The 12,377-nt window shown below is 47.1% G+C and overlaps 1 protein-coding gene across 7 annotated transcripts in view; it reads left to right on the top strand.

The window, feature by feature from the left end:
• The window catches only part of PRKCE (protein kinase C epsilon), a 517,695-nt gene that overhangs the window by 370,221 nt on the left and 135,097 nt on the right, over positions 1 to 12,377 (top strand). For all 7 annotated transcript variants that reach the window (XM_013056348.2, XM_013056350.2, XM_013056349.2 and 4 more), the window contains 2 exons: positions 605 to 801; positions 3,647 to 3,820. In XM_013056348.2, coding sequence (XP_012911802.1) covers positions 605 to 801; positions 3,647 to 3,820 — 371 coding nt within the window. The remainder of the gene's footprint in view (positions 1 to 604; positions 802 to 3,646; positions 3,821 to 12,377) is intronic.

Here is a 12,377-nt window from a genome sequence, read left to right as displayed (position 1 = left end):
TCACTCTCGGACAGCAGTTCTTCAGGTAACGAGAAGCCCTGGCTCATTTGGCTGAATACCCTTGTGGGAGATAGGCAGTAGAGTAAACGCACCAGTGAGACCAAGTAAAGTCCTTTACAAGTCCGGGGCTCCCAGTCCTAGCTTCTGGTACAGCTGGACCACCTGTGATTACTGCGATGACAATTCTCGATCGGTCATTGCTCTCATCTTCAGAGGGAGTCTGAAGGGAGACTGTTGTCTTTGAGACTCCGCAGGGTCCCAGAGAAGGTGGGGGTTCCTGCACTATACCTGGCATAACAGAACAGGCCACTGGCCAGAGGGGGCTTGTGGAGAGAGGGCCAGGTTTCTGCGTAATCTGAAAGTCTTGGCCGTGGGGAGCTGTGTCCTCGGCCTCTTGGCCTCCCTAGGCCCTGCTATGGGCTAGGTGCCCATGAAAGCATGGGGAGCAAGTGAAGGAACCCATGGAGGGCTGCCATGCTGCATCTGCTGGTGGGCTGAGACCCTACGGTGGGAGGCCAGGGGAGTGTGGTCTGGGGCCCGCGGCCAGCTGGGAAGGGAGCCTGAGGTATGCACTAATGCAAGGTCTTGTCTCCCTTGGCCCTAGAAATAAAAGAACTTGAAAACAACATCCGGAAGGCCTTGTCTTTTGACAATCGAGGGGAGGAGCACCGGGCAGCAGGTGGTGCCGGCCAGCTGGCGAGCCCCGGCGAGAACGGCGAAGTGCGGCAGGGCCAGGCCAAGCGCCTGGGTCTGGAGGAGTTCACCTTCATCAAGGTGCTGGGCAAAGGCAGCTTTGGCAAGGTCTGTGGCATGCGCGCGTACACCCGCTGACTCTGCCCCGTGGCGTTGCCTCATCTGTCCGATCTAAGGAAGATGAGGCTGTGAACATTTCAGCCTGGTCTTGTTGCGTCTTCCTTCTTTCTTCCATGGAAACAGCCTGCGGCCAAGCAGGTGGGAGCCCGGGATCTGCTGCTGGTTAGCTGTGGGACTTCCGGCTAGTAGTCACCTAGCTTCTCCGGGACTCAGTTTTTCTCATTTGTCGAATGGGGCCACAGGCATCAAGGGAGGTTGTGGGTGGGTGGGGGGGGTGAAGGGCACCTGGAAATATTTTAATTACTTTACTTGTCTTGGCGTTTCCATTACCGGCCATGGTAGCACTGCATTTCTTCCCTCCTTCAGAGATCCATCTGAAATTTTGGCTTTAATTCAGGACCAAGACTTTGAAAATGAACTCTGGAATCCCTGCCCTCCGTGAACTACGGGCTCAGAGCAACTCTGGGCATGTATTATTTTGAAAGTTAAATGCTATTTAACTGACTTTTCTGGCATTTACTAAAGGCTGTTTATCCTGTGTGTGTGGCAAGAGAATGAGAATAATCATCTCCTGGCTTGGATTTTGCCCTTGGTGCTGTTTTCCCTCTCCTGGCCCACACGGAGACCAGCCAAGCCGTGCAGTGTGTGTGTGCCGAGTGAAGCTTTTGGGGGAATCGGGCCCCGTTCTGATGGCTCAGTGACATGGGGAGATAATCCTTGTGCATTTTAGAAGGAAGACAGGAGGGCAGAGGGCCCAGGATACTGTGGCTAACACTTCAGCTGGGATCCCTGATCATTCCCTTGCGCTCTGCACAGATGGAGTCGCTGGAAGCTGCCTTTCCACACCCTGTTCTTGGGCCCAGGCCCGTGGGCCTGGCGGCTCCCGAGTCACGTTCCCTCACGTGTCCTGGGCTCTTGAAAGCAGCAGCCTACAGATCAGCCAGCGACCTGAGCTGCAGAGCCGCTCTGCTGAAGGGAATGGCTCTGGAAGCCTCCAGGGCGTGGGCCTTCCTTCCAGCCCCTCACCTGGCCCCATCTCCTCCTGACATCTCTGTAGTGGGAAGGTAACCAGAGGAGCGTACTTAAATGCAGATGCTGAAGCAATATCATTCTTCAGCGACTGAGTCAATAAGAAACTGGCCCCAGTGCCCTGGTCCAGGTGTAACTGGGGGATGTGGGTGGGTTTAATTTTGAACAAGAGTCAAGGGAAACAGGCAGGCTCAGAGTTTCCAGATCGCCATACTGTGTAGGCAGGATGTGAACTTGGATGACTGTGGACCATTTACGTTGTTTTTTTTTGTTTGTTTTTTTATTTCACAGACATAGATCACAAGTCAGACAGAGATCACAAGTAGGCAGAGAGGCAGGAAGAGACGGGGGAAGCAGGCTCCCTGCTGAGCAGAGAGCCCGATGTGGGGCTCCATCCCAGGACCCTGAGATCATGACCTGAGCGGAAGGCAGAGGCTTTAACCCACTGAGCCACCCAGGCGCCCCCATTTAGGTTGTTTTTTAAGAAGAATCACAGGCAGCGTCTAAGCCAGCGTTAAAGATTTTGCATTACGTGTGGGAGATGAACATTCCTCAGGAAGCACCCTGAATTCCTTCTTGAAGCTTTTGAGTTACCGCTCTTGAGCCTGGCAGCTCACCCTGGAATACTGGGCTTAGGAGATCGTTGTTTAAAAGGAGGAAGACTTTTCACATTGCGGAGAAATGAGTGCAGAAATATCAAATGATAGGAAAACCTGAAGCTCAGAGAACTGGGCATGTGCTCTCTGGAGAAGGAGTCACATTCTAAGCATGAAGGCTACAGGACCACGAAGGCAGACCTGACAGATTTCGCTGCGTAAGGACAGGTGATCCTGTTTGCTGTCAAACAGAAGATCATCAAACAGGGTTAGACAAACCTTTGCAGAATGCCAAGTGTTAGTATCATTGTATACCAAACTTGCACAAATTCAAAAGCAAGTAGTATAAGATAATACATAGAACTAGACAGAGTTATCGTGAATATAAAACTGACAGTTCACACAAAAACAATTTAAGGAAAATTTTTTTTAAAAGTTCCATTGCAACTTAAAACAGTGTTGAGGTTATATTTCATACCCATTATATGAGCATAAATACTTTTTTCCCCCCAAAACACTTTTTAAGTGGAAGCCTCCAATGTGGGTACATTGCCATGAAACTAGAGCACCCCTCCATTCCCGGTGGCAGATTATTTTGTAAATCCTTTCTGAAACTCAAGAAATGTGCAAAATATTTAACCTCATAATCTACTTCTAAGAATGTCTAGCTTGAGGATATGGTCCAAAAAAAAGAAAGAAAGAAAGAAAGAAAAAAGATGACATATAAAAACATGCTCAATCTGATTTATTCCTATAATACTAAATAATTAGGTTTTACTTAATTATCTAATACAAGGTAAAGGGTTAAGTAAATTGTAATATGTTTACTTCAGCTGAGTATAGGTAACCCTGATAATGATCATGACAATGTGGATGATGAATCCTTATTAATGTGAGTTAAAAATATTATTTGTGCAGTGCTGTAATTGCATGTATGATGCATGTGCATATGAAGAATTATTTCATAGATGTGTGTTGAACCTTTTTCTTTGCATGGGCCCTATGCTAGAGATGAAACATCAATAAAGGAGTTATAGTAGCTCTATTAGGATGGGTAGTTTTTCTAAACATTTTTAATGTTATAGTGTTCAAAATGAAAGAAAAAAGAAGTTAGTTTTTAAAGCCTTTGGTATTGACTTTTGTTTTTACTTTTGATTCCTTGTGTGTGTAGATTGATGGCAGTGGTTTGCTTTTTGGATCCCTTGCAGGTCATGTTGGCAGAGCTGAAAGGCAAGGATGAAGTATATGCAGTGAAGGTCTTAAAGAAGGATGTCATCCTCCAGGATGATGACGTGGACTGCACGATGACAGAGAAGAGGATTTTGGCGCTGGCACGGAAACACCCATACTTAACCCAACTCTATTGCTGCTTTCAGACCAAGGTATGACTAAGAAGAAAATGGTGGGCCACCATCTTGGCATAGTGCTGTATAATGAGATGGCATCTTGATGTCAGATTTTTAAAAAATCAATTGTAGACCCTCTACAGTATTTTCTCATAGGCCTTGTAAAGTGGAATGGATTTTACCCTTGAAGAGATCAGGGTGTGTTGAACAGCATCGTCTTTTTTTAAGAGCATGGAATTTTCCCTTCAAGGCTGTGCTTGTGGAGGGATGAGAGGGCAGAATTCAACAATTTTTTGCAGAAGTAACTGGACAAAGCTAGTGTTTGCTCCTTGGAAAAACCAACAGGCATGGTTAGTCCTTGATCTGCTCCTAATTTTCTATTACTAGGCCAATCACTTAAGTAAGGTCCCCATTGCCTTCAGGTCGAATGAAAAAGCGTGAAGGCCACCCTAACCACTTCTGACTTGTATAATGTCCTAGGAGGCAAAGGCTGTGGACAAATGCTTACAATGCCCAAGCAAAATAGGAACAGAAGGTGGAGTTTTCAATTTACTGTGTAGGAGCCTGGGAACCAGAAGGTGGCAGTAAAGAAACGAAAATAATCTGTTAACTGCCTTATGGAGTCTGACCTATGAGTATCGTAACTGATTTTTTTAACTTAGTAAAGAAAAGAAGTGCCAACATTCTTCATGAAGCTCTTATTTTATTACCTCTTTTTGGGGAAAAAAGAAAGTTAAAGTCTTTGAGGATGACTTATAGGTCTGTAGCCCTTAGCTTCTTGAGAAGGCACAAGCAACTTTACCCAAAATTCTTCCCTGTGCCTTCCTAGAGCTTAGACAGTAAAGGGCGCCATCCTGGAGAGACGATCCCTTGCCCCTTGGCATACTCCCACCTCTACAGTCACTGCGATGACAGTCTTCCTCTTTGAATTCAACAATTTTTCATTTGCTCATTTGGCAAATTTTTACTTTAATTATATTTGATTGAATTCTTCCCATGTGCCAGGTGTGGAGATACAGTGGTAAAGCAAGGCCCAGTCCCTGAGAGTCTCTTTGGTACACTGTTTCTCAAAGGGTATTTCTCTGAACCCTCATCCCTCTAGGAACTCTTAAGCCTAAAGGACTCTATAGCCCATGGTTTAGGAAATTGCAGTCTGACTTCTTTTAGACTGTCTCAGCATACACTTGCTTATTAAAGTCCCTGAGGAGAATTACAATGGGACCAAAAAAAATTGTCTTCATTTAATCTAGTATTTCCCAATTATTTGTTCTCAAGCTCCACCCATACCACTGCTTACTTCACACTGAGAAACAATGGTCTAATGGCATTTCTCCTAACTCTCTGATCACTTAGGAGAATAAGGAACACCTTCTGAAAATCTGGAAATCCCTTTTCCAAACAAGCACAGGGCTCATCGGCAGTCCTTGTGTTGGACATGTTTTACATAATTCCCAATGTTTGTGGGTCTATGCATGTACGTGCACATATGCAGAGCCTAACATGAGAAAAACGGATCAATCATATAGTCCACGTTCTTTTCTCTACTTTTTGCACCAGTGAGAAAATCAGATTTCATAGGAGTAGAAGTCCTTTGCTCATAAGACACTGTGTTTTGGCCGAGATGGACTTGGCATCTGGTCTCTGGAACTCCCACTGCAGTGGGACCTTGTCCTGATAATCAGACTGATACTCTCTCTCCCTCTTGCCTGACCCAGAACAGTGCCTCTTCTGTGGGAGAACTTTCCCCTCTAGCCCCACCCCTAACTGGTAGTTGTCTCTTCCACTATCTGAGATAGTTTCCTGGGTAGGGAGCCACACTGATGTTTTTTCTTTGGACACATTGTCAAGAGGCCCTACGTCCTTGGGGAGCCACAGTGGAGGGTCAGCTTTCCTACACCTCTCGGTGATGAATAAGGAAATGAGTATCTTCCGTGTCAACAGTGTTCTCCTCTGTGTATTATAGAACATCAGTGCTAAGATTCCTCATTGCATGGAGCACAAATTGGTGTTGGTAACACCATGGATTTCCTTTATGGTAAAACAATAACCAAACTGACATGGAGATTAGGATCTGGGTGGCTAGAGAGTGGGGCTGGGGAGAGAAGGGATTTTAGTAGTTCAGAGATCCACTAAGTCTTTTTCTCAGGCTGATATCAGATAGCCACAGGTATAGGAGCAACTCTGTCCCACCTCGGCCATGCCACCATTGTGTGGGAAAACAACAGCACACCCCACTTTATACAACAGATATATGTTCATCTAACTTGTCAAAAGAGAATCCTATTTTAACCTCACCAAAGGACCTTAGCTTACTAATGAAAGCAGTCTTAGGAAAAATCCTTTTCTAAACCCCCACCTTCTAGAAAATGTGACTTTTCTTATGACAACCAGTAGTCATGGTTTAAAGAGTAGCTATTATTCATTCATTTGACTATGAGGTAGGTGCTGGCTCTGGGCTTATCAGCAAAAAGTGGAGGGGTTTGGTCCCTAAGTGCTAGGGAGTTTATATTCCTTCTGCAACCAACCAGCAGCAAAGAACATGGTGTGGGGTGTTCAAACAGAAGGCTCAGAGGAGGGGTGCTCTTGGGGTTTGGAGTAGGATGAGAGCTCAAGCCAGGCTTTGAGGAGGGGAGGACTGGGCCGCAGCGGGGCTGGGAGTGGGAACCAGGCTCACTCACCATAGCTCCTGTCCTGCTTTAGTTTCGCTTTTCCTGAAAAGAAAGGACGAGTCCTCCGAGTTACCCTGAACCTGGTTTCAATGAAGACTCTAATAGACGATCAAGGAATGTGAGATCTGATTGCAATCCTATTAAGATTTCTTTCCGTCTTGTTTTATTCTGATACACAAAGCAGCAAGAACCTTAAGTCGAGTTTAATTATTTTTAGGTGAGCCTTTGTTTTTTGGTGTGTAGGAAGAAAGGGCCCCCACAGAACCAAGCTTTGGGAACTTCCTGATGGTCTGCACATCGCTTCAGGCCACGTGCTACACGGCTGGTGGCCTGACAGGACTTAGATATGTGCGAGGTGTGGGTGCTTGTCTGGTGTGGCGGCCCCTGGCGATGACTGTGTACATCTGTCCGTGCCAGTCATGATGTCAAGTCATGAATCAGGTCTGGTCCCCACGGCCCCAAGGTATGGTTCAAGGGTGTTGATTTGGCCTTTTCTGTGTTGTGCCTACTTGCCATTGGCTCGTGTACTCTGATCGTTCTCCAAGGGGCCTGGAAGGAAGGAGAGCAAATGACCACCTCTGAACAAGAGCAGGGCAGGAGAGCAACAGTGGAGGGTGTTTGGGAGATGACAGTGAAATTCCTGCACCTGCGAGATCAGATGGTTGGTAGAGAGCGGAGGGGAAGACAGTCGACCCTCGGCCCACACAGGTTCGAACCGGTCCAATTACACATGGGTTATTTTCGAGACAGTACAGGACTAGAAACATATCTCCTCTGCTTCACAGTTTTCTTAGTGACATTTTCTTTCTTCTGGCTTACTATATCATAAGAATAGTACGTGAGACCTACAAAATGTGTTAATCACTTTATGTTCTCAGGAAGGCTTCTGTTCAAGAGCAGACTATTGGCAAAGTTTTGGGGGGAGTCAAAAGTTATATGGGGATTTTTGACTATGCAGGGCTTGGTGCCTCATCTGCCACATTTTTCAGGGGTCTACCATGATGTGAACCTGCTTCACTGGGCCGGGCACCCTGCTAGGCTCTACAGGTTATGGGCTCGGTCAAAGTCAGGGCTTAGGGCGAGGAGTGACTTCAGGAACTGCCTTTTTAGGCTTCTCCCTTGCCCACAGAAAGCTGGGGACGGGAGAGCTGCTGAGTGATGGGCTTGTTTTTGCTTTTGTTTTTGTTTTTGTAGTTAAAGGAAATGAAATTCTCAAGCATTTTTAGATTTTGTGTATGATTCCCTGTTGTGAAATCATCACTTCCGACTGGATCCCATAAAACTTGTCTTGAGTAATTTCATGCATGATTTTTCCTCTTTAAAAATATTAATCTCTACCTCATCATCCCCATCCCCCAGCGTTTGGCATTTCCCGCCAAGCCTGGGAAGCTCGCTTCTGGAGGGCTCTGCCTTTCTCAGCTGCTATAAAGGAAACAGAGGGCGAACTCCTGGAGAATCTCCTTTGGCCAGCCTCCCTTGCTGCCCTGGGGGAAACGCAGAATGGAAAAATCCTTAAAAAGCAACTGGAACCACTTTTCCAATGAGCTTTAATAATCTGTGTGAGTGTGGAGTGAGAACTACAGAGAAGGGGTGTTGACGGTGTAGGGAAAAATTACAGTTGCGAGGAACTCTGATGCTTACTTTGATCCTTAACTCTGCAACAGCAAACACAAAAGCAGAAAACAAAGTAAAAAATTTGGTCAATGATAGATTTTCTTTTTTTTTTGAAAGAGATGACTATGTCAGATTAGGTTGAAAAGAGCCAAGAAACCACTGAATGAAGTATGTCTCCTTAGTAAAAGCCTGTGCAGTCTGAAGCTGCCAGACGTGGAAGGTGCTGGAGGCATTTTGATTGGATCTGGTGTCTCACAAAAGTAGATTGACACGTTCGGCACCACGAGTTGGTCTGTGGGTCAGACAGCCACCTGGAAATCAAGGTGCTATCAAATCCAACTAGCAGGAGGGACAAACTTCATGCTCTTGAGGAAGGATGGGCTGAGGCCTGTGGAGGGCTGGTGGGGATTGAGAGAGAGGGAGAGCGAGAGATATAGAGAGAGAGGGAGGGAGGGGGAGAAAGAGAGAGTGAGTGTGTGTGTGTGTGTGTGTGTGTGTGTGTGGTATTTGTTGGGGGGTTGGGGAGAGGTCTGTAGGACAAGCCCCAGCCAGTCAGAGGAGATAAGAATTTCCACAATCAAGCAAGGTTTCACAGAGAAAGACCTTCAGGTCTTGAAGCCCTAGGTTACTTTCTGCCTGATGAAACAAAAGGTTATAGAGTTAATTAACATTCACATGCCCCCAGGTCAGAGACATATGCCTGTCGGCTCTTTATCTGCGATGCTGCTGCCTCTTTGCCTCTAAGGAAACCTTGCATTTGATAGGACAGGACAGTTGGTTTTAAAAATACCTTCACTTTCGTCACCCCTTGCCCCTGTTCCTAAACATCTCAGTGAGGCAAGTATGGGCACCATCTTTTTCAGATGGGAAACTGAGGCCCAGCAAGGCCTTACACTGGACTGTACTAGAATTCAGATTGGAATGGAGATTTCCTGGTGGCCCTTGCTCACATATTATTCTGTCTGGGCTCCTTCCTGCTGTTCAGATCAACTACTGCAGCTAACCTCGTCTCAGAACCCCTCTCCCCGTCTCTGCTGACACACACAGGAGAAGGGGTCTGAAGATGATAGCTCTGTTTTACCTGGACTCAGTGAGACAGGCATTAAAAAAAAAAAAAAAAAAAGCCCCCCCCCCCCAAGCTGGCAAGTGTAGCAGGATCCATTAGACCATTTCTGGAAGTGTAAGAGAGAAGCAAGGAGAAATAGGACTCGGGCACAGGAATTATGGATCCTTCTCTACTTAATGGTGTAACATCCAGACAAACCCATCGTGTGTTCAAAATATCCCATGTGTTCAAAATATCCCACGTTGAATACACCTAACCTACCAGACACAATGTCTTAGTCCTCCTGACCTTAACCGTGCTCTGGACACTCACGTTAGCCAGCGGTGGGGCAGAGTCCCCTAATACAAAGCCTCTCTCCCGGTAGACTGGTGACTGTCTCCAGTGACTGACTGAATTCTGTACTGAAGTGGGAAAACAGAATGGTTGTTTGGATCCGGATTGGTTTTAAGTGCATGGGTTGTCGGTCCTCGTAGTCCTGTGGCTGAGTGGGGACTGGGCGGGGCTCAGTGCCATTGCCCGGTTCAGAAGAGGGTACTGCATATTGCTAGCCTGGGAAAAGGGCAACATTTGAAGTATAGTTTCCACTGACTGCATATTGCTTTCAGATCATTATAAAAAATAATGATAATCCTAAATTGAACCATTGGAAGTCAGAGACCATCTGTAGGTCCAAAATGGGCTGCAGTAGGATGAGTTTCTCACCCTTGTCCACTCGGCCATCCCTTATTGAGCATCCACTGTGTGCATGCCATGGGTGTCATCGGGCCATGCACCTGCCGAGGGAGCTCATGGTGAACCAGGTAGTTGTTTCCCGACCTCATGGAACTTGAGGCCTCACTGGAACACTTTTATCATGCCACAGTGTGGAAGGAGCTGACCTGCATCTTCTGCACAGAACTCATTGCTTTGTTTTCTCTGAGAAACTGCTATCCTTGGCTCTTAAAAAAATAATATTTTATTTTTTATCACAAAGAATTTTTGTCAATTGTAGAATAATTGGAAAATTCGCCAAAGAAAAGCCCGCAGAAAATAAGAATGATTCTAATGACCAGTCGCATTTTGATGTATTTCGAGTTTAACAGTGGTTATCTGCTTCTACATCTGTATTTATAAGCTTAACGTCAGGCTCAACATGAGGAACAGTTTCACCAGGGCATATGGTGTCACGGTTCCTGCTATCACTAAAGATCCATCAATCAAAAGATTTCTGAGGTTTCTACCCTATTTAAGGGCCTCTTGTGGAAAAACGCTGCGTTTGGAAAGTGCCGGTGACCAGTCCACACGTGGCTTCATGTGGATATGATGTCAGCAATACCTGAACCAGAAGGCGCTGCCCGGGGACAGCTCTCACTTCTCTGCACAGAACTAGCTCTTTTTGCTTCTCTCTGTAATGTCAGCTTGAGTGCGAGCTGTAAGCTGTCTGCTTGATGCTGATGTAGGGCAGAAAGGTTTTACAAAGCTTCGACATTCTGCACGTGCGCATGCGTGTTTGTCTAGTAGCTACTGTGCATCACCAAGGAATGTACTTGTGCATTCTCATAAACTAGTTGCATATTCTTCTCTCTCCTTTTCTTAGAGTGGGAGAGAAGGGTACAGCAAAGGGAGAGAAAGATTCTTAAGCAGGGCCCACACGTACTGGGGAGCCCAGAGAGGGGCTCGATCTCACGACCCCGAGATCATGACCTGAGTCAAAATCCAGAGTTGGACACTTAACTGACTGAGCCACCCAGGTGCCACTATTAGCATGGTCCTCTAAGCTGTAGGTCTCAAAGTCGGTTTTATGGAGGTGCTCTGTGTGCGTGTGTGTATGTGTGCGAGCACGTGCATCTGGACTCCCAGATCCCGGGCATGCTGTGGCAAAATGGCCCTCACTCTCCTCCTTTCCTCTGTCGGGAGGAGCCCCACTTCTGACTGCCTCATACACAAGTAAGATATCGTTTGAAGAAAGAATCTCACCTAAAAACCCCATGGTTTAAAACCACTGTAAGTTCCAAGAGTCTGGAGGAAATCTTGCTGCTTTTTACCTACCCGTATGTAATCTGATGTATACAGACAGCAGCAGTGCCTGAGGCTTCCATTACAAATGTCCTTCTGTTGTTAAAATGGGCACATTCCTGAGATTTAGGTTGAGATGGACTTTTTGGAAGCAGATTTCTCTCTCGTAGTCTCTGTGAGTGCTGTCTCTAAATTGGTTGGATGAGCGAGAGACCTGTTTGGAGAAAAGAGTGCCTTGAAGCATGTTCTGTACACCACTTTGGCTCACTGAGGAAGGCTTCCCACCAGAGAGAAAGATCAAGAGAGAAAGAGAAGTAGATGGAACTTGAGCAGGATATGACCCTGCTCCGACGATGAGAAAGTTGGTGACAAGGGTCTGCTCCGTGCCAGCAGGTGCCAGTGGCAGATGGCAGGGAGCGCGACTCTTAAGTTCAAGGAGAGGAGCTACAATAGACGCCTGTCAGCAACTAAGAGTAAAGACAGGAGGTGATGAGGAGGGGAGAGGCCTCCACTGCACGAGCACCTACTCCGTGGCCGGCCTCGTGCACGAACTCACATAATAAATCTTACACAAGCTTCTTGGAGTGTGGTGCCGCCGCCATCTCTGTGGGCAGATGAGGAACAGGTTGGGGTGCTCAGCCACTCGGCCAGACTCACACAACTAGCTAGGGGCCGGAGCTGGCACTCAGACCACCCTCACATGCTGTGGGTGAGAAGGGCCTCCGGGGAGGAGGATGGGTGGTGTGGGTGCCTTGTGGGGGAGTCTCTGGGTGGAGGGGGAGGAGCAGAGCCCAGGGAGCTGCAGGGAAGGGGGTGGTTTGCAGGCACAGACTCCCAGTGTAGGGAGAGCAATGACCGTGCTGGGCAGGAGGCCCCCAGCGGGAGGGCCTGAGAAAGGTCTGTTTATGAGGAGATCCCGGCTGCGCTGTGGACTTCTTACAATGGTGGCGAGGAGTTTGGGCTTATTCTGGAGGGAAAGTTTTCCTTGGAGGTCTTATAGGAGGTGAGGATTCACAAGCACAGTGTGGCAGCTCCATGGGGCATGGGTGAAAGGGAGAAAGGGACAGCAGAGGTGCCAGAAAGAGGCTGTTTCCATAACCCCCATGCGTCCAGAGGCAGTAGGAGGTATCTTCTGAAGGCAGAACTGCCACAGGTCATTTGCTGTCTCCTGAGCATCTAAAAAGGCTGGCCCACTTGGGAAGAAAGCAGACGGCTCCATTTGATACTCTGGAAAGAAAATACGGATGGG

The sequence above is a fragment of the Mustela putorius genome, unplaced genomic scaffold, assembly GCF_011764305.1.
Source record: "Mustela putorius furo isolate JIRA1106 unplaced genomic scaffold, ASM1176430v1.1 tig00000224_pilon_pilon_pilon, whole genome shotgun sequence".
NCBI lineage: Eukaryota > Metazoa > Chordata > Mammalia > Carnivora > Mustelidae > Mustela > Mustela putorius.
The sequence above is the reverse complement of the archived record's forward strand: the minus strand, read 5'-3'. Positions and strand labels throughout refer to the sequence as shown.